The 19,065-nt window shown below is 48.2% G+C and overlaps 1 protein-coding gene across 6 annotated transcripts in view; it reads right to left on the reverse strand.

Annotated features, from left to right (window-relative positions):
- Nucleotides 1–527: 527 nt before the first annotated feature.
- RPS6KA2 (ribosomal protein S6 kinase A2) overlaps nt 528–19,065 on the reverse strand; it is a 451,529-nt gene continuing 432,991 nt past the window's right edge. For all 6 annotated transcript variants that reach the window (XM_055391343.2, XM_055391339.2, XM_004044945.5 and 3 more), the window contains 5 exons: nt 14,697–14,858; nt 11,318–11,394; nt 9,676–9,793; nt 4,927–5,064; nt 528–4,020 (listed from right to left, as the gene is read on the reverse strand). In XM_055391343.2, coding sequence (XP_055247318.1) covers nt 3,895–4,020; nt 4,927–5,064; nt 9,676–9,793; nt 11,318–11,394; nt 14,697–14,858 — 621 coding nt within the window. In that variant the 3' untranslated portion in view covers nt 528–3,894. The remainder of the gene's footprint in view (nt 4,021–4,926; nt 5,065–9,675; nt 9,794–11,317; nt 11,395–14,696; nt 14,859–19,065) is intronic.

Consider the following 19,065-nt stretch of genomic DNA (forward strand, 5'->3'; position numbering starts at 1 on the left):
GGCCCTAATGCACACACACACAAACATACATCCATATGTTCCCATGTGCATATGTGCTCTCATGCACACGTTTATGCATGTACACACATGCATGAAATCATACTTCCATATATACACACACACATGCATATGCATGAACTCATCCACCCACACACCTGTGCACACACACATAAGCATACATGTGTACACACACTCATGAACTCACCACGCACATGTGCACACACAAGCACACACACGTGCATACATATGCATGGACTCACCCACGTACACACGCACACATGTGCACCTACACATATGTACATACACACATATGCATGAGCTCACCCACCTGCACACACCCACGCACAGGGCTCTGAGTTGGAGTGGTCGTGATGCTGCTTCACCTCCCCATGAGGAGTCATATGGTAGCAGCAGAGGTGGTCAGGACCTGAAGCCAGCGGGAAGGGGCCAGAGGAGTGGGGAGCTATCCAGACTGTTATTGGTAACAACACAGAAAGTCCAAAGGTTATTGTTAGGCTAGAAAAAGATTACACTTCATAAAACCATGTTTATTCAAAAAAATCTATTCAGAAAGTCTGGAAAGCGTAATAAATATCTGTACAGTGGCCACCCATCTCAAACATGAATTACAAAGCAGGAACATAAAAATGATGTGTAAACATAACTGCTGAGCCAGTGAACAAAGTGCTGAGTCAGGAGCGAGGCAGAGAAGCGTGCTCAGTAGAACGACACAGACGCTGCAGCCTCCGTCCTCAGCCCCTCAAGCTGCGCTGGAGTCCACCTTCTGCCCTCTCCACACCGCTCAGGGACCGGCAGCGTCCTTCTCCATTCTCGAATTTGCATGACGCTTAGAAAGGTAGGAGGCAGCAAAACGTGTCAGAAATGAACGGAGTGCAAATCAAACTTTGCCATGTGCTTGAGAGAATCAGTAAAGCGTTAGGTAAAAATCCCAAGTGCAGCTTTAGGATAACACCATTTAATGAACAATACTGGATAACATTAAGTACTATTATCACTTTAAAATTCAAACAATCTTCCAAACATCAATACATACACAGTTAGTTTAAAATCACAGACAAATCGGACTTGAGGGTAAAAGTGAAATCCTCACCTCTTGCCCATGTTTGACTTTGGGATGGAATTCAGCAAAGCTCTCCCACTGCAGATTGGGAGAATCAGGTATTTCTCCCACACAGGGGGCTGCCAGGGAAGGAGGACCCTATAGGGTGGTCAGCAAGGGGCCACTGGCGGTAGGTCAGGAAGCCTGAGATCTAGGGTTCAATGTGTTTATAAGTTCTGTGATTTTCATGACCTGGGGGCGGGGGGCGGGTTATGATGAACTGTGTGAGGAAGGAGAGCCAATTAACTTTTGGGGAGGTCTATGTCATTTGTGCAAATCATACGGAGCATTTCATTCGGCGTGGAGGTGCGCTGAGCTGGCAAAATGCGAATTCTAAGAACACCTTCATTTACATGTCGACTGCTGCTTGAAAGCAGTCACTTGCTATTTCACTAAGGTTTTTGAAAGCTTAGTTGAACATATGATACCATAACTTCTTTAGGCTGACTTTTGTGGAAGGATGTCAAGTATCATTTTGTTCTGGATATGGGAGGGAAAGTAGAGGTATTTCACAGACACTCAGCGGAGCAGGGCCAAGCCAGTGTTCTCCGCTGATGCACATCAAATATATGTAAGGACAGAACTCGCTGTGATGGGGAGTCTCGTCGGTCCCTTTGGCTTTCTTAGAGTTCAGAAGCTAAGTCTGTACAAACTGGGATGACTGAAAAAGACCATGAGCGGGTGCCCCATGGGCACACAAGGAGGGAAAACCGTGGCCGCTTTCTCACGGATGCTTTCCCTTTCACTTCCCCCACTTCTCACTCCCTGCACCAGAACCCACTGACTTTAAGCAAACAGACGGGCCTGCACACCAAGCCAGGCCAAAGGGTCCGGGCAGCTGATGGGGGAATCGTTGCCTGTGTAGCAAGCAGAAGAGGTCATGACTTTTGTTCATTTCTGGGAGGACAGATTGTGTGACCTCAGGATTATCTGCTTTTTCCTAAGTTTCTAAAAAGAAATGAAATAATTAAGACCTAAAAAGCAAATTCATCATGGTGGAAGTCGTTCCAGCCTTGGGAAAAAGCATCTTCTATGGAGAAAATGTGAGGAGTGCCCTGTGGGCACTATGGAAACAGGTATTCAGTCCGACTTGCTCCTTTTATGTTTTGTGGTTCTCTGAGAAAAAAAAATCCACATGGATTAAAGCTTCTGAAACAAGTTTATATTTTAAGGTCTGAAAACAATCAGACCAAGCTAAGGAGTTATTTTTCAGAACGCAGCACATTTTTTCTTTCTTTTTTTTTAGTTGGGTACGAGAATCGAGACGGAGGGGGAACAAAACCCAACAAAATAACATCTTCTTAGGGAAAACCTGGCTGTGGCCAGCGGGCACCTCCTGAAGCCCTGCTTGCTGCAGAGGCGCCGCTCTTCAGTGATGCAGGGTGAGGGGCTGAGCGGCGCCTCCTCCCATCTAGTCCGCTTGGGGGCCGCCAGGGAGCATCTTCAACACCCTTACAGGAGAAGGAAGGACCCGTGTGTTCCCTCTGCCGGCTGGACTGGGCGTCGATCCTGCCGCCCGGAACCTCTCACTCGATTTTACTCAATGAAGGAGAGCACAGCATGGCCTAAATGCCCACACCCGCCCTGTGTGCACACCCAGGGGAATACGGATCAGTGTGAAAAAACAGATCTGTGCAACAGAGACACAAAACGCAACACAAAGCCACAGCATCTACAAAGTGCATCGCTCCTGTCCACGCTGATCTCCGCTGCCCTCCCACCTGTGCCTCTGCCCCTCAGTCTGCTGGGTGGGGCCTGTGTCTCCCTCCAGCCTCCAGCTGGACTGAGAAGGTTTGGGTGGGAAGCCACAGAGCTCCATGTCTCCAATTCACAGTTTCTCCATAGACCAGAAAAATCGAAGTGAACACAGCAAAACCACAGCTTTAGGTGAGCACACAGGAAGCCGACAACAGGGCTGAGCAGGTGCGAGAACCCACGACTCCCTGCAAAGCCTCCAGGTAGCTGTGTGGCCACGGGAGCTGGGGACAGACGGCAGCCCAGTGCGCTTGGCCCCCCCGGGGAAAGCCGAGACTGGAGGTGGACACAGGCTCCTCCGAGAGGCACCCCCTTCCATCCTGGTGACACGGAGCTCTCAAGGCAAAGATCCAGCCTGCCTTCCTCTCGTCTGGGCTCTTACTCCTCATTTGAATTTGGGACAGAGGAAAGGATGGCCTACCCAGCACCTCAGGCAAAAACTGAAGGGCGAGGAGGAAACGGCTCTTTGGATTATTTTGGGCAGAACCAGGCATCTCCTCCTGGACGCCACAGTGCCAACCCCGTCATCCAGCCCGTGGGGAGCCCCGGGATGCCAGGTCACCCCAGCCCTCTGGGGCCCTGCAACCACCAACGGCTGCGCCCTCGCACTGCCACTTTCCCACCGGGTACCTGGGACGTCGGTGTCGGGAGTCTGACCAAACCGACCGGCTTCATAATTGGAAAACAGATCTCTCGGCAGAAACAGAAGCCATGTATGAGAAGACCCGCGGGCTCTGAAAGAAGCCCCCGGCCTCGCACGGGCACGCGAGGTGAAGGGGCGCATTTGGTTTTGCTTGGGAGAAAAGAGAGCGGGCAGGGAGCTGGCGCAGTGAGGCTTGGAGAAGCCCCCAGGTCAGGACCCTCTCCGGGGCTGAAAAAGAAAACACGGACACGGCGAGGCCGGGCGCCGCCTCCCTGATGGACTTGTGGTCACTCTGGGTGCCAGACGGGCTCCGAGGCCGGGGTCTGTGAGCCCACGAGGATGCTGGCAGGGGACGCTGGGGCCAGGGTCCCACCCGCTACAACCGCGTGGACGTGAGTCTCTTCATGCCTCTGCGCTGAGCCAGGTTGGACGACAGCACGGGCTCCAGCCGCGGGGCCTGAGGTGTTCTGTTTAGAGCAAAGTAGGTGGCGGCCATCGCGCCCTGCAAAACAGAGGACAAGGGTGAGAGCCGCGGTGCCTCACTCCAGGGGTTGAGCCGGAGCCCGGGGCCTCCACGGGCCTCAGCTGCCCCCAGGCAACGTGGGAGAAACCAGAGCTTCCTCAGGGTCCCTGGAGCATGGAGTGCTGTTAGCCTGCCGCCAGGGGCCAGCACACGTGGGCCCCAGGAGACATGGGCCCTGTCTCCTGCACCTGCCCCTCCACCCCATGCCACCCTGGCACTGTGCTTGTGCCTTGGGGGAAAATGTTTTGGACGCTTGTGGAGCCCCCAAGCTGAGGTCACGTGATCCCCTGCATTCTGACAGTGAGGCCAGGTCTGTTTTGGGGCTTGCTGGGTCCTAGGACACACAGCAAATGCCAGGGCCTGTCAACCTGGACTTTGGCCACTGTTGAGGAGTCTGGACTCATTTGGAGGAACAGGCATATCCTGGAGTGAATCCAAATTCTCAGAATGGATCTGGAGGGGGCAGCTCTTAACTGGATCATGCCTAGTCCTGCTGGGGTGGGACAGTCTACACTTTTCAGAAAAGGGAGTCCCACCCAGAGGATGGGGTGCCTGAGAGGCAACTGCTGCCTGAATGTAAGTCACTTATGAAGGGGACTTTTTTTGCATGTGTGGCCTAGAATGGAGGCTTTGAACTTGAGTGGAACAGCCACGCCAGCTGCCACCACGTCAGCAGAGGCTGCCACCTACTCAGGTAGGAGCCATGTGCAATACTGCACGTGTCTGGTGAAGTGCACGAAGGTAGGTGGGCCGGCGGTGCAGTTTGGGGCTGCTATGGGCTCTTTCTCTGCACTCTGTGGTTTCTTCGGAGTGATTGCAAGGTATCAGGCTCTTTTCTGGGTTTCCCATTCCCACCACTCTGTCCTCACTGTCGCCTGCCGGTACCTTCACCAGGTGCACGTCCTGTCGGCTGAGCTGGTTTGGGGACAGGTACTCTCTGTTGACCACCCACGGGTGTTTGAGCACTTGCATCGCCGTCAGGCGCTGATGAGGGTCCACGTGGAGCATCTTGGACACGACGTCCTGCCAGGGAAGGTCATGAGAGTCGGGGGGATGGTTGGATCATTTGTGCTGGGTCAGAGAGCCTCCCCAGCAGAACTCCTCTCCCTCTATGGCAACACCCAACCACTATGCTGAGTGTGGGTCTTTGCATTTTGGGGTCATGTTCACTTTCAGGTTTAGAAGTATGTCAATGGTTTTTAGCTTTAAATATTACCAAACTTGGAAGTTCACTGAAGGTTTATCTTTTATTACATATTTCATGTCTAAAAAGTTAAATGTGGAAATGTTAGATGATGCAGTAAATCGATGAAACACTGTTTCTTGTAACAATTATATCTTTCCAAAGGGAGAAGCTGAAATAATTAATATTCCACAGGTAGAAATCAATTCATAATGATGCACATACTTACATTTTTTATCAGGACTACCCACAAATATTTACTACAAATAATCAGAAACTGCAAAATCTACAATCTGGAGCCATCAGATATGTCCAATGGGTTCATGTGCAATAACGGTATTTTTCCATTTCATTGTAAAGTCATAGCAGTAAAAACTTCTAAAACAAGACTCTACATGTGTGTACACATGCACATACAATACAGTGCACATTCTATTACAGTGAATTACATTTGCAGAGTACTTGGTTGCAGTGTGAATTACATTTGCAGACAAACCTGATGCTTCTGCTCTAATCACCATAATCATCCTTGAGGTAAATGGGGCAAATATTACTTTTCCTAATTTGCAGATGAAGACATTACTGCCTGAGGAAGATCCAAGATGAGAATCCATATTCTCTCCACTAGCCTACCCTCCTTCCTTAGTGTTCCCACCACATTTGAAGAGATAATAAAATGAATTAGAATGCGGTTGGGCGCGTTGGCTCATGCCTGTAATCCTAGCACTCTGGGAGGCTGAGGCAGGTGGATCACTTGAGGTTAGGAGTTTGAGACCAGCCTGGCCAACATGGTGAAACCCCGTCTCTCCTAAAAATACAAAAATGAGCTGGGTGTGGTGGCATGCGCCTATAATCCCAGCTACCTGGGGGGCTGAGGCAGGAGAATCACTTGAGCCCAGGAGGCAGAGGTTGGAGTGAGCTGAGATTGCACCATTGCACTCCAGAGTGGGCTACACGGCAAGAGTCCATCTCAAACAAACAAACAAAAAAGAATGCATATAGAATGTGAAGTTGAATTACTCATTAGAATTTTGGGTCATGAAACAACTAAGAAATACTATGCACAATAACAATATCTTTTTTATACAGAAAAATCTAATGCCTTTTGATATTTGATAACATTGACCTTGGTAATTTCTTGAAACAAGTATCTCCTAGAAAAATGAGTGTTGTCATTTTCAGGTGTAAAAACAAAAGCAAAGAGCGCTTTAATAACTCTTTTCACGATCTTATAGTCATGACACTGAGAGAAGCAGTATTTTTACTTCATACCTGTAGGATGTGGAGAAAGACATACTAATTTGTAGCTTTGCTGGTGTTTGGAGGACTGGAGGTTCTGTTGTGTGCTAAGTAAGAGAAAGGAAGAGGCACAGGGGAAAGACAGGGGGATGTGGTGGTGGTAGGGACTGGTGGTGAAGGGCAGGAAGGGTTGGTGAGGCCCTGTGAGGTGGCAGAGACCTCTGCCTGCAGCAGCGATCTTGACAATGTGCCCTTGTCCTTGACTTTGCTCCTTTTCCAACACCTTCTCCCTGCTCCCATGCCAGCTTCCAAGATGGCCTTCCAGACAAACCACCAGCACCCACGTCCTAGTCTGAGGCTCTATTTTGGGAACCAGAACTAAGACATCTACACTCATTTAAGACAAAGTGAGGGTGTGGACAGGAGCACTTGGACTGTCAGGGTCTGACATCTGGGATATGCTCACTAAATGCCAGCTGCCATCACCTCTGCCACCATTTCCACAATCACCCTCACCATCCTTCCTCCATCACCCCCACCACCACCCTCACCATCATCTTCACCATCACCTCCACCATGATCCTTACCATCCTTCCTCCATCACCCCCATCATCACCCTCACCATTATCTTCACCACCACCTCCACCATCACCCTTACCATCATTCCTCCATCACCCCCACCACCACCCTCACCATAATCTTCACCATCACCTCCACAATCATCCTCACCATCCTTCCTCCATCACCCCCACCATTACCCTCACCACAATCACCTTCACCATCATCTTCACCATCTCCACCATCATCCTCACCATCCTCTTCCATCACCCCCGCCATTATGCTCACCATCATTTTCACCACCACCTCCACCATCATCCTCACCATCCTTCCTCCATCACTCCCACCATTACCCTCACCATCATCTGCACAGTCACCCTCACCATCATCTTTACCACCTCCACCATCACCCTCACCATCCTTCCTCCATCACCTCCACCATCCACCCTCACCATCCTTCCTCTATTACCCTCACCATCACCCTCACCATCATCTTCACCATCACTGTCCCCATCATCTTCACCACCACTTCCATCACCCTAGCCATCCTTCCTCCATCATCTCCACCATCACCCTTGCCATCTTCACTACCACCTCCACCATCACCCTCGCCATCCTTTCTCCATCACCCCTACCATCACCCTCACCATCATCTTCACCACCACCTCCACCATCACCCTCACCATTTTTTCTCTGTCACCTCTGCCGTCACCCTTGCCATCCCTCCTCCATCACCTCTACCATCACCCTCCACCATCATCTCTGCCATTACCTTCCATTATCTTCACCATCACCTCCACTATCATTTCTACCATTACCCTCATTAGCCTCACCATCATCCCCATCACCTCCACCATTACCTCCACAATCACTACCATCATCTCTCACTATCATCTCCCACCACTCCCACCGTCACCTCCATGATCACTGCCACCACCTCTGCCACCACTTTTGCCATCCCTTCATCACCTCCATCATTTCCTACCATCACCTCCAAAATGATCACCTCCACGATCACTCCCGCCACCTCTGCCACCACTTCTGTCATCCCTCCACCATCAGCTCCATCCCTGCTCCCACCATTATCTCCACCATCAGCTCCATCCCTGCTCCCACCATTATCTCCACCATCAGCTCCATCCCTGCTCCCACCATTACCTCCACCATTATCTCCACAATCATCACCTCCACCATCACCTCCATCATCACTCCTGCCATTATCTCCACCATCATTTCCACAATCATTCCCTCCACCATGCCTTCACCATCACCTCCATCATCGCTGTCGCCACCTCTGCCACCCCTACACCATCACCTCCATCATCATTCCCGCCATTACCTCCACCATCATCTCTACAATCATCACCTCCACGCTCACTGCATGAAGTTGCACTGAGATGTCAACAGCAGAATTGGAATCAGAGCCCCTGACTCCTTCTCTTTCAGCCCTTTTACATGAACACGGGAACAGCTGTTGGTGCTGCTTACCAGTGGCTGGATTACGATTTACTATTGGATTAGAGAGGAATTTGATGATGCCAAGTAAAAAAGCGTCTGATGGGCAAACGAAATAAGGCCGGTCATAAACTGTGTGGACTGCAGACAAGGCCAAATTCAAAGTATTTTACAAGAACAGAAGTATACCTCTGGACCAGAGCTCTACTTGTTTGGTTTATGAACATGCAGGGCAATCATTCTGCAATATCACTAAAAGCATGGTGGTTAATTTTATATGTCATCATGGCTGGGTTATGTTACCCTGTCTAGAGGTTGCTGTGGAGGTGTTTTTCAGGATGTGGTTAACACTTAAGTCAGTCGACTTTGAGTAAAGCAGTTACCCTGCACAATGTGGGTCAGCCTCATCCAATCAGTGGAAGGCCTCCTTAGGAAAAAGACTGCTCCCCTGAGGAAGAGGGAATTCTGTGGCAGATGGCCTGTGGTGGGCAACTGCCCCATCCATTTCTCCTTGGGGCTCCATCCTGCCGGCTGCCTTGCAGTCACAGACTTCCCCGTCCCCACAATCACGTGAGCCAATTTCTTACAAATAAATCTCTCTCTCTCTACACACACACACACACACACACACACACACGTTCTGTTTGTTTCTTTGGAGAACCCTGCATAACATACCAAGACAGTGGACAATGTGAAAATGCTAAAAATGTTTTTGAAAATAATGTTTTTAGATGAAAGCCTTAAAAGATGCCGAGGATAAGGCCAGGTGTGGTGGCTCATGGCTGTAATCCCAGCAATTTGGGAGGCTGAGGTGGGTGAATCACTTGAGGTCAGGAGTTCAAGACCAGCCTGGCCAACATGGTGAAACAAAAAAGTTTTAGTACAAAACTTTTTTGTACTAAAAATACAAAAGAGTTAGCCGGGTGTGGTCGCACACACCTGTAGTCCCAGCTACTTGGGAGGCTGAGACAGGAGAATTACTTGAACCCAGGAGGCAGAGGCTGCAGTGAGCCGAGATTGTGCCACTGCACTCCAGCCTGGGTGAGACAGAGCGAGACTCCATTTCAAGAAAAAAAAAAATATGCTGAGGATAAAATACCTATACTAGTTATATAAAACCTATCCCCTGGCTTCCTCAGAAATAATATGGCTATTTCAGAATCTGAATATTTAAAAGCAACGCTGGGACATGTACTCACTTTAGCTGCGTCAGATATCGAGTCCCAGTTTCCCCCAGAAAGGGCATACTTCCCACTGCCGATCCGCGCCAGAATCTCCTCAGGGGTATCGTCTGGCCCATTTGCAAAAGGGGTAAATCTGTATAATTAGACAAATTTGTGGCAATGAGCTTGTATTTTACAACCTAAAATAAAGTTTGCAAGTTGATATCACCCCTTGGCTGTTAAAAGGAATAGCACTTTGCTTCTCCCTCCTCTGCTCTGAAGCCAGGATTCATGGGAAAGCGGAACTTACCTCTAACACTATGCCCGTTTTCCTTCCTTAGCAATTGGGTGGCTAGAGGTTGATGGGCAAGTGGGAGAGCCCTGTGAGACCTGTGCTGTATCCCCTCTGGACCCAGGTAAACTGGGATGGGGTGGCCTAGTGAGTTGCCTGGTGCCGTGGTTTCCACGGTGACGGTGTGGCATCATGTGAGAGAGGCTGAGACGTGGAGTCTGAGAGACCCACGGTGGATGTATTACCAACTCTGTGTTCTTTGACAAGTTAACTTTTTGAGCCTCCACTGCAAATGCAGAGTGTATGCACGAATACACATACATGCTTGGTGCAGCCCTGGCCATATTCCAAGCGCGTGGGAGGTGTTCATGGTGTCCCACCTTAAAACACACCCACACACTCCTAGGAAAGGAAGGACACATGTGCTGCCAGCGCTTCCTCTAGTGGGAAAGTGTGTGATCTAGTTTTCCATATAGGCAAAGTGAGTATTAGAAGCATCACAAAATAACCTGACTGTGGTATTGGTAAGAAACTGAGGTTCCTTCCTTTGCCACTGCAGTCCTCAGGGTGCGGCTTCAGGGCCTGATTTACTCTCCTTCTGCTGTGGACACTACCTGTTGACTTATGATGAAATAAGTGAAAAGCAGGCCAAGCTCATTCATTCTCATGAGGGCATTCAAGCCATTTTGCTACAGCAAACAGGATTCGATGGTCTAGGGTTCTTTTCTTTTTGCCTCCATTCAAGTATTTAATAAACGTAATAGGAACCAGCGGATCTTGTAAGATCCTAGACCTTCCTGCCTAGAGGCAACCACGGTGTGTCCTCTTCTCACTCAGGGGAGAGGGAAGGGAGGCTGGTACAGGTTAAAGTGTTTAGCCCAGAGTCACGGCTAGTGGCGAGTGGGGCTCAGATGGAAGTCAGCTGTCTGGATGGCAGGCCCAGGCCACTTTCTGTAACACCACGTGTCTTACCACAGTGAACCGGCCTGTGCATGACTCATGACCACGAAACCCAGGTACAGATGCTGTTTGACCTTGAAGCTGCTATGGGGCTTTCGGTTTAAGAGGATGTCTGGAAGGCACATCTGTTGCTACCTTTTAAGACAGTGGCAGGTGCAGCAGAGAGAATGGGGACTATGCCGGCAAGACTTGATGTTTTGTTCATGAGCTGAGTTTAAAGAAAATTTCTTGTCCTTGTTTTCAGTTGTCCTGAGGGGCTAAGAAAGTCTGCGAGTGTTCACTCAAGGCCTGGGAGTGTTTGCATACACGTTGGGTTTGCCCACATGCGCACACTAGGACAGGGCTGGCCCTGGTCCCCTGACAGATCAGCCACTGAGGCTGCTGCCCTGTGTCTCCTCCTGACACCTGTTTGAGGTGACTGCTTACCCTGCCAGCATGGTGTACAACAGGATCCCCAAACTCCAGATGTCACACGCCGCATCATAGCCTTGACGCTTCAGGACCTAGGAGGGAACGACAGGACACCGGCACGCCCTTCACTAAGGACATTCAGATTGACAGCACGTTTCTCCAGCGGCATCCTATGCCGGCAAGCTGGGGACCAGGAGGAGGGCGGTGCTGTGTCTTCGGTGTGACCGCTGTTTCTTAAGGCAAAGCCAACCCTAAGGTACTGCAGTGGGACTCCTCCCAGGCCAGCCACATGGTAAACTAGTACTCTTGCCAGACACATGACAGACAGGCTGAAAAGGAGGGCCTTAATTTTTAAGGCAGAAGGATTTTTCTGTTATGGTAAAATATGTATGACATAAAATTGACCATCAAAGCCCTTTTTAAGTGCACAGTTTAACAGCATTAAGCCCATTTACATTGTGGTGCCAACATCACCACCATCCATCCATAGAGCATTTTCACCTTCCCAAACTGAAACTCTGTCCCCATTAAACAACAACTCCCTGTCCCCCAGCCCCCAACACCTACCCTTCTACTGTCCGTCTGTATGAATCTGACTCCTCCAGGGACCTCATAGGAGTGGAATTATGCAATGTTTGTCTTTCTGTGACTGGCCCATTTCACTTAGTATAACACCCTAAGCTTCCTCCAGGGGTCAGACGTTCCTTCCTTCTGCAGGCTGGACAATGTTCTGCTGTGTGTGCATGCCACGTTTTGCTTACCCATTCATCCACCGAGGGACACTCTCGTGGCTTCCACCTTTTGGCTGTTGTGAATAGTGCTGCTATGAACATGGGTGGACACATGTCTCTTTGAGTCCCTGCCTTCAATTCTTTTGGGTATATACCCAGAAGTTCCATTCTGGGCTACGTGATAACATTTAATTTTTTTGAAGAACTGTTAAAGCAGCAAAACTTGTATGCATCCTAGGATTACATACTTCAGTAGAGGGCAATCCTCTGATATAGTTACAGTTGAATAACAACAAAGGAAGCCACAATGGTGCTCACGGATTACTGCAGATGATTGGATTTAGCATTAAATATCGAGTCGGGAGAGCTCGGCTCAATTTCCTTAGTGATGAGAGCAAGGAGCCTGTCCTTTCCTCTCTCTATCGCTGCTACCATGTGTGAGCCTGCACCATGGAGGGGACCAGCCAGCGCATGCTGAATGAATGTGGTGCTCATGGTGCAAGCCTCACTTCCTAATCCATCAGTGGGGTGACCTTCAGAAGTCACTTACACACATGGAGCTTGTGCTTTCTGACTCTGTGAAACATGGTTAATAGATTATACCCTGCCTAGTTTGTATGGTGGATGAGAGTGAAAGTAAAAAAAGTTGGTAAAAGTGCTTTGTAAACGGCAAAGGAATATCACAACCTAGGGCATTCTATAATCAATAAAATCAATATTGTGGGAGACCAGAATATGCCACCCCAAAATATGCTGCATAGGCGTGAGGGGCGCTGAGCTGAAGATACATAAGAAGAAGCAGATGCAGGAGAGCTCTGTGTCCTCCATTTGTCTAAAATCAGGACATGGATTAAGACAAAAGGTACCTACCCCCCCCACCAGAGAGGACAAAGACTTCCCCTAGGGACAGCTTTGGATGCATGTGGTCCCACATGGGACCAGCCTCCATCGGCCAGCCCTGCACCTCCCTAAGCTGCAGCCCCTGGAGACCCTAACCCTCTTCCTTTGTCTTGCCAGGTCTCTAAAAATTCTCTGTTCCTTGTTGAAGATGCCATGTAGGCTGGATTCAAAGCCACCTCTGTGAGGATGACTCCTTCTCTGGGCATCTCGCATGCATAAATGAGAAGATGTGTGTTAATAAACTTCTTTTTCTCTTGTTAACCTGTCTTTTGTTACAGGGGTGTGGTCCAGCTAAGAACTTATGAGGGATGAGGAAAACGTGATTTTCCTCCCCCATAATATTATCAATATTAATATTGATTAAGTAAGGCATGAACAGAGGCTTATAACCTGGTTACTTTAATTTTTTTTAATTTTTATTTTTTGAGACGGAGTCCTGTTCTTTCAACCAGGCTGGAGTGCAGTGGCGTGATCTCGGCTCACTGCAACCTCCACTTCCCGGGTTCAAGCGATTCTCCTGCCTCAGCCTCCCGAGTAGCTGGGACTATGGGCACACACCACCACACCTGGCTAATTTTTGTATTTTTAGTAGAGACGGGGTTTCACCATGTTGGCCAGGCTGGTCTCCAACTCCTGACCTCAGGTGATCCACCTGCCTCGGCCTCCCAAAGTGCTGGGATTACAGGCGTGAGCCACCGCACCCAGCCAAACTTGGTTATTTTTAAAGGGGCCACAGGTTGCTCAAGTGTCTGGATGACCCCTGCATAACCTAAAACAGCCTCTCAGTCCAGCCCCTGGCTGCACATCCGTTCATGTCTCAGCACGCAGAAGCATCTTTGCCATGGACCAGTGGCCCTGGGTGACCTCTTAAACAACTCCAAGACCCACAATGAGATGCCAGGCGCCTCAGACCCGGCTGCTTGCTTGACTCCCCTCCCATCGGAGCAGCTCTGGTCCAGTTCCATCAAGAACCCACGGGATCCACACAGACTCTGAAGTCCGCCTTCCTTCCCAGTTCCCTCCTCCCCTGTCCCATTGGCAACATCAGCCACAGCCCTTCCCTTCCTCTCTTTACCACTGGCTTTTCTCAAAGGCAAGAAATTGGGCTTAGATTTATAAACACATCCTTGAATTCAGAACCTAATGGAACTTGTTCCCGGGAAATGTGAAAAGAGAGAAGTTCACCAGGTGCCTGCTAGCTGCTCTGAGCGGGGCTGGGAACAGACACAGACACTGAACAACGTAAGCTTTCAGTGGCAAATCAACCCGGAGCCCTGCGGTTCTCAATCTGACAGCTGCTGACTTGCTGCTGTCGGGGAACCAATCTGGAGTGAGAATTGAGGTGCAGAGGAAATCTGTAAACTTAGTTGCTCCCTGCGCTATGACGGATCCATTTCCCATCCCAGGTGAACCGCAGCTCTGCGTCCTGGTTGTATAAGGAGACTACTGCATCATCTCTCTAACTTGGAATAAATATGCAGATTTCATCCAAATTGTCTACAGAAGACAATTTTACATAAAAATGTTACTGTTGAAAAGTTTTTTCAAATGGGAAAATGAGAATGATAAGAACAACTATGTTTAAGCAAGATTGGCCCCTGGCTCAAGAGACTGAAGGTTCTCGTTTCTGTTTCCCAACACCACTGCTGACACGGCTCAAGCTGCCTCTGACGTCCCCGCTGTCCGGTGGCTCTGCAGTGGGAGGGGGCAGAGCCTGTCTTTGCGGATAGAGAGGCCTGGGTCTGCAGTCGGGGAATGCTCACCTCCGGGGCCACGAAATTGGCCGTGTAGCAGGGTGTCATGAGCAGCCCGTTCCCCGCGCGCAGCTGCTTGGCAAAGCCGAAGTCGCAGACTCGGATGGATTCTGGGCTCCCCGACTCATCCCTGTACAGGATGTTACTCGGCTTCAGGTCTCGATGAACAACCTGCAAGACAGAAGGCACGGTGCCTACTTGGGGGCCGAGGACTGAGCAGGAGAGGGAGGGCAGGTGCATTTGGAGGGGAGGGTGCATTTGGGAACTCTCTTCCTAGCAGGTCCTGTAAGCAGGCAACAGGCCAACAGTGTCAACAGCTGCTGTCTTCTCCAGAGGGCCCCCCACCTTCTCCCGTTCTCCTGTGGTGGTCACTCACATCTGAGCTCCTGGTGTCACCTGCTTTTACAGTGAATGAATATTTGAGTAAATAAGTGAGCACCTCTCCAAGTTGAGGCCGCAGCTTACTAGAGCTGTCACATAAAAGGAAATGTGGTGAGCTCTGGAGATAGGAATGAAAAGCATTTTAAAGATGATATTCATTCAATAACTACTCCCTGTGTGCCCACCCCCATGCACTGTGAGGTGTTGGAGCAGCACCAGTGAGCGGCACAGATCAGGCACCTGCTGTCCCGGGTGTACCAACTCGTTGGGGAGACGGACTGGGGCCACGCAATCATGCAGTCACTCTGCAATCATGCTCTGAGGTCTCCCATGGAGGACTGCGCTGGCTGCAATGATGGTGGGGCCAGCACACCTCAAAGCAAAGCAGCTATTTAGGGCACAAAGCAATGTGTTCTGAGGGGACAGAGGGCCATTGTGAGGACATGTGGCGTGCCTTTGTACAGCTTGGATCCTGAACATCTCAATTGTCCTAATAAAATCCAGTGGGAGGATGTAGAAGGGAATTAAAGGGACACACTCCAGCAGTCAGGCCTGGTTTACAGAGGTCCTGATGGCAAGGAAATCAAAGACTGTGGCTTTATTTCCATTACCTCCCCTCATTAAATACGAGCAGATCTGCAGAAAACATCATCCAAAGGGCTTCCCCTGAGTTTGACTGTACTGGGAAAACCTGGAAGTGCTTAATGCTCAAGACCACCGGGTGACCACACAGAAAAGACCCAGTGTGTGGTCCTGGAAGAATAGTCCCGTTTGGAGATGACTGCATTCTGAAAGCTCAGGACTACGCACACATCTGGCTAAGACAGTATTTCCTGCTTCAGGAGAAACACTGGGAAGAGATGGCGCACAGAGGAAACGTGTGATATGGTGCAGCTGCCTCCCTGTGAGGCCAGGGCTGGGACCAAGAGCACTGCCTGGAACCAGAGAGCCGGGGTCCAACCCCATTGGCCACCTACTCATGTGTGACCTTGGGCAAGATACTCAAACTCCCGTGCCCCTCGCCTGCACAGTGGGTGTGATCTAGGGTTAGGGAGTCAGTGAATGAAGAGCTTGAAGTGCAGCCCGGATCACGGTGAGGCCCACATGAACCTCAGGCATCACCGTCATCCCTGCCTCAGCGTCCCTGCGCTCCAGTTAATGAATTCTTTACCCATTGCAAGTAACGAAAATTCTCAATTTCTTTTGATTAAGGCCAAAGTATTTTTTTGGCTAAAGTTGGTAAAAATGATTTTAGACCCTCAAAGGGTAGCAGAGTCAGCCACCCCAAAATATGCTGCTTTGGCATAAGGATTATTTGGAGCTGAAAACAACTGAAAAGATGCAGATATAAGCAAAGCTCTCTGCCCTCCCCTTCTTTACCTAAAAGGAGGATATAAATGGGTAAAGGTGTCCCTCCTGTCCTCTCTGCCTGGAAGGATGGAAGGGAAACTCTAGACCCTTACAGCCTGGAGAAGCCTCCAGAATAATCTCTATAACAAATGTTCCTAACTAGCCCTCATCTTCTGTTAGTTTCCCATAGACTTAGCTTCCCACAGTCTGCTGCCCTAGAAACACAGTCCTTTTTCTTTGTCTTCTTTAAAAATTATTATTCTTTTTAAAATTTAAAAAATTTTAAAATTTGAGCTCTTTTAGGGCTCCTGAAGGAAGCACTAAACATGGAAAGGAGCAACAGGTATCAGCCACTGCAAAATAATGCCAAAATGTAAAGACCATCGAGACTAGGAAGAAACCGCATCAACTAATGAGCAAAATAACCAGCTAACATCATAATGATAGGATCAAATTCACACATAACAATATTACCTTTAAATGTAAATGGACTAAATGCTCCAATTAAAAGACACAGACTGGCAAATTGGATAAAGAGTCAAGACCCATCAGTGTGCTGTATTCAGGAAACCCATCTCACGTGCAGAGACACACATAGGCTCAAAATAAAAGGACGGAGGAAGATCTACCAAGCAAATGGAAAACAAAAAAAAGGCAGGGGTTGCAATCCTAGTCTCTGATAAAACAGACTTTAAACCAACAAAGATCAAAAGAGACAAAGAAGGCCATTACATAATGGTAAAGGGATCAATTCAACAAGAAGAGTTAACTATCCTAAATATATATGCACCTAATATAGGAGCACCCAGATTCATAAAGCAAGTCCTGAATGACCTACAAAGAGACTTAGACTCCCACACAATAATAATGGGAGACTTTAACACCCCACTGTCAACATTAGACAGATCAATGAGACAGAAAGTTAACAAGGATACCCAGGAATTGAACTCAGCTCTGCACCAAGCAGACCTAATAGACATCTACAGAACTCTCCACCCCAAATCAACAGAATATACATTTTTTTTCAGCACCACACCACACCTATTCCAAAATTGACCACATAGTTGGAAGTAAAGCTCTCCTCAGCAAATGTAAAAGAAGAGAAATTATAACAAACTGTCTCTCAGACCACAGTGCAATCAAACTAGAACTCAGGATTAAGAAACTCATTCAAAACCGCTCAACTACATGGAAACTGAACAACCTGCTCCTGAATGACTACTGGGTACCTAACGAAATGAAGGCAGAAATAAAGATGTTCTTTGAAACCAACGAGAACAAAGACACAACATACCAGAATCTCTGGGACACATTCAAAGCAGTGTGTAGAGGGAAATTTATAGCACTAAATGCCCACAAGAGAAAGCAGGAAAGATCCAAAATTGACACCCTAACATCACAATTAAAAGAACTAGAAAAGCAAGAGCAAACACATTCAAAAGCTAGCAGAAGGCAAGAAATAACTAAAATCAGAGCAGAACTGAAGGAATAGAGACATAAAAAACCCTTCAAAAAATGAATGAATCCAGGAGCTGGTTTTTTGAAAGGATCAACAAAATTGATAGACTGCTAGCAAGACTAATAAAGAAAAAAAGAAGAATCAAATAGACACAATAAAAAATGATAAAGGGGATATCACCACCAATCCCACAGAAATACAAACTACCATCAGAGAATACTACAAACACCTCTATGCAAATAAACTAGAAAATCTAGAAGAAATGGATAAATTCCTCGACACATACACCCTCCCAAGACTAAACCAGGAAGAAGTTGAATCTCTGAATAGACCAATAACAGGCTCTGAAATTGTGGCAATAATCAATAGCTTACCAACCAAAAAGAGTCCAGGACCAGATGGATTCACAGCCGAATTCTACCAGAGGTACAAGGAGGAACTGGTACCATTCCTTCTGAAACTATTCCAATCAATAGAAAAAGAGGGAATCCTCCCTAACTCATTTTATGAGGCCAGCATCATCCTGATACCAAAGCCTGGCAGAGACACAACCAAAAAAGAGAATTTTAGACCAATATCCTTGATGAACATTGATGCAAAAATCCTCAATAAAATACTGGCAAACCGAATCCAGCAGCACATCAAAAAGCTTATCCACCATGATCAAGTGGGCTTCATCCCTGGGATGCAAGGCTGGTTCAATACACGCAAATCAATAAATGTAATCCAGCATATAAACAGAACCAAAGACAAAAACCACATGATTATCTCAATAGATGCAGAAAAGGCCTTTGACAAAATTCAACAACCCTTCATGCTAAAAACTCTCAATAAATTAGGTATTGATGGGACGTATCTCAAAATAATAAGAGCTATCTATGACAAACCCACAGCCAATATCATACTGAATGGGCAAAAACTGGAAGCATTCCCTTTGAAAACTGGCACAAGACAGGGATGCCCTCTCTCACCACTCCTATTCAACATAGTGTTGGAAGTTCTGGCCAGGGCAATTAGGCAGGAGAAGGAAATAAAGGGTATTCAATTAGGAAAAGAGGAAGTCAAATTGTCCCTGTTTGCAGATGACATGATTGTATATCTAGAAAACCCCACTGTCTCAGCCCAAAATCTCCTTAAGCCGATAAGCAACTTCAGCAAAGTCTCAGGATACAAAATCAATGTAAAAAA

Source organism: Gorilla gorilla, chromosome 5 (genome assembly GCF_029281585.2).
Source record: "Gorilla gorilla gorilla isolate KB3781 chromosome 5, NHGRI_mGorGor1-v2.1_pri, whole genome shotgun sequence".
NCBI lineage: Eukaryota > Metazoa > Chordata > Mammalia > Primates > Hominidae > Gorilla > Gorilla gorilla.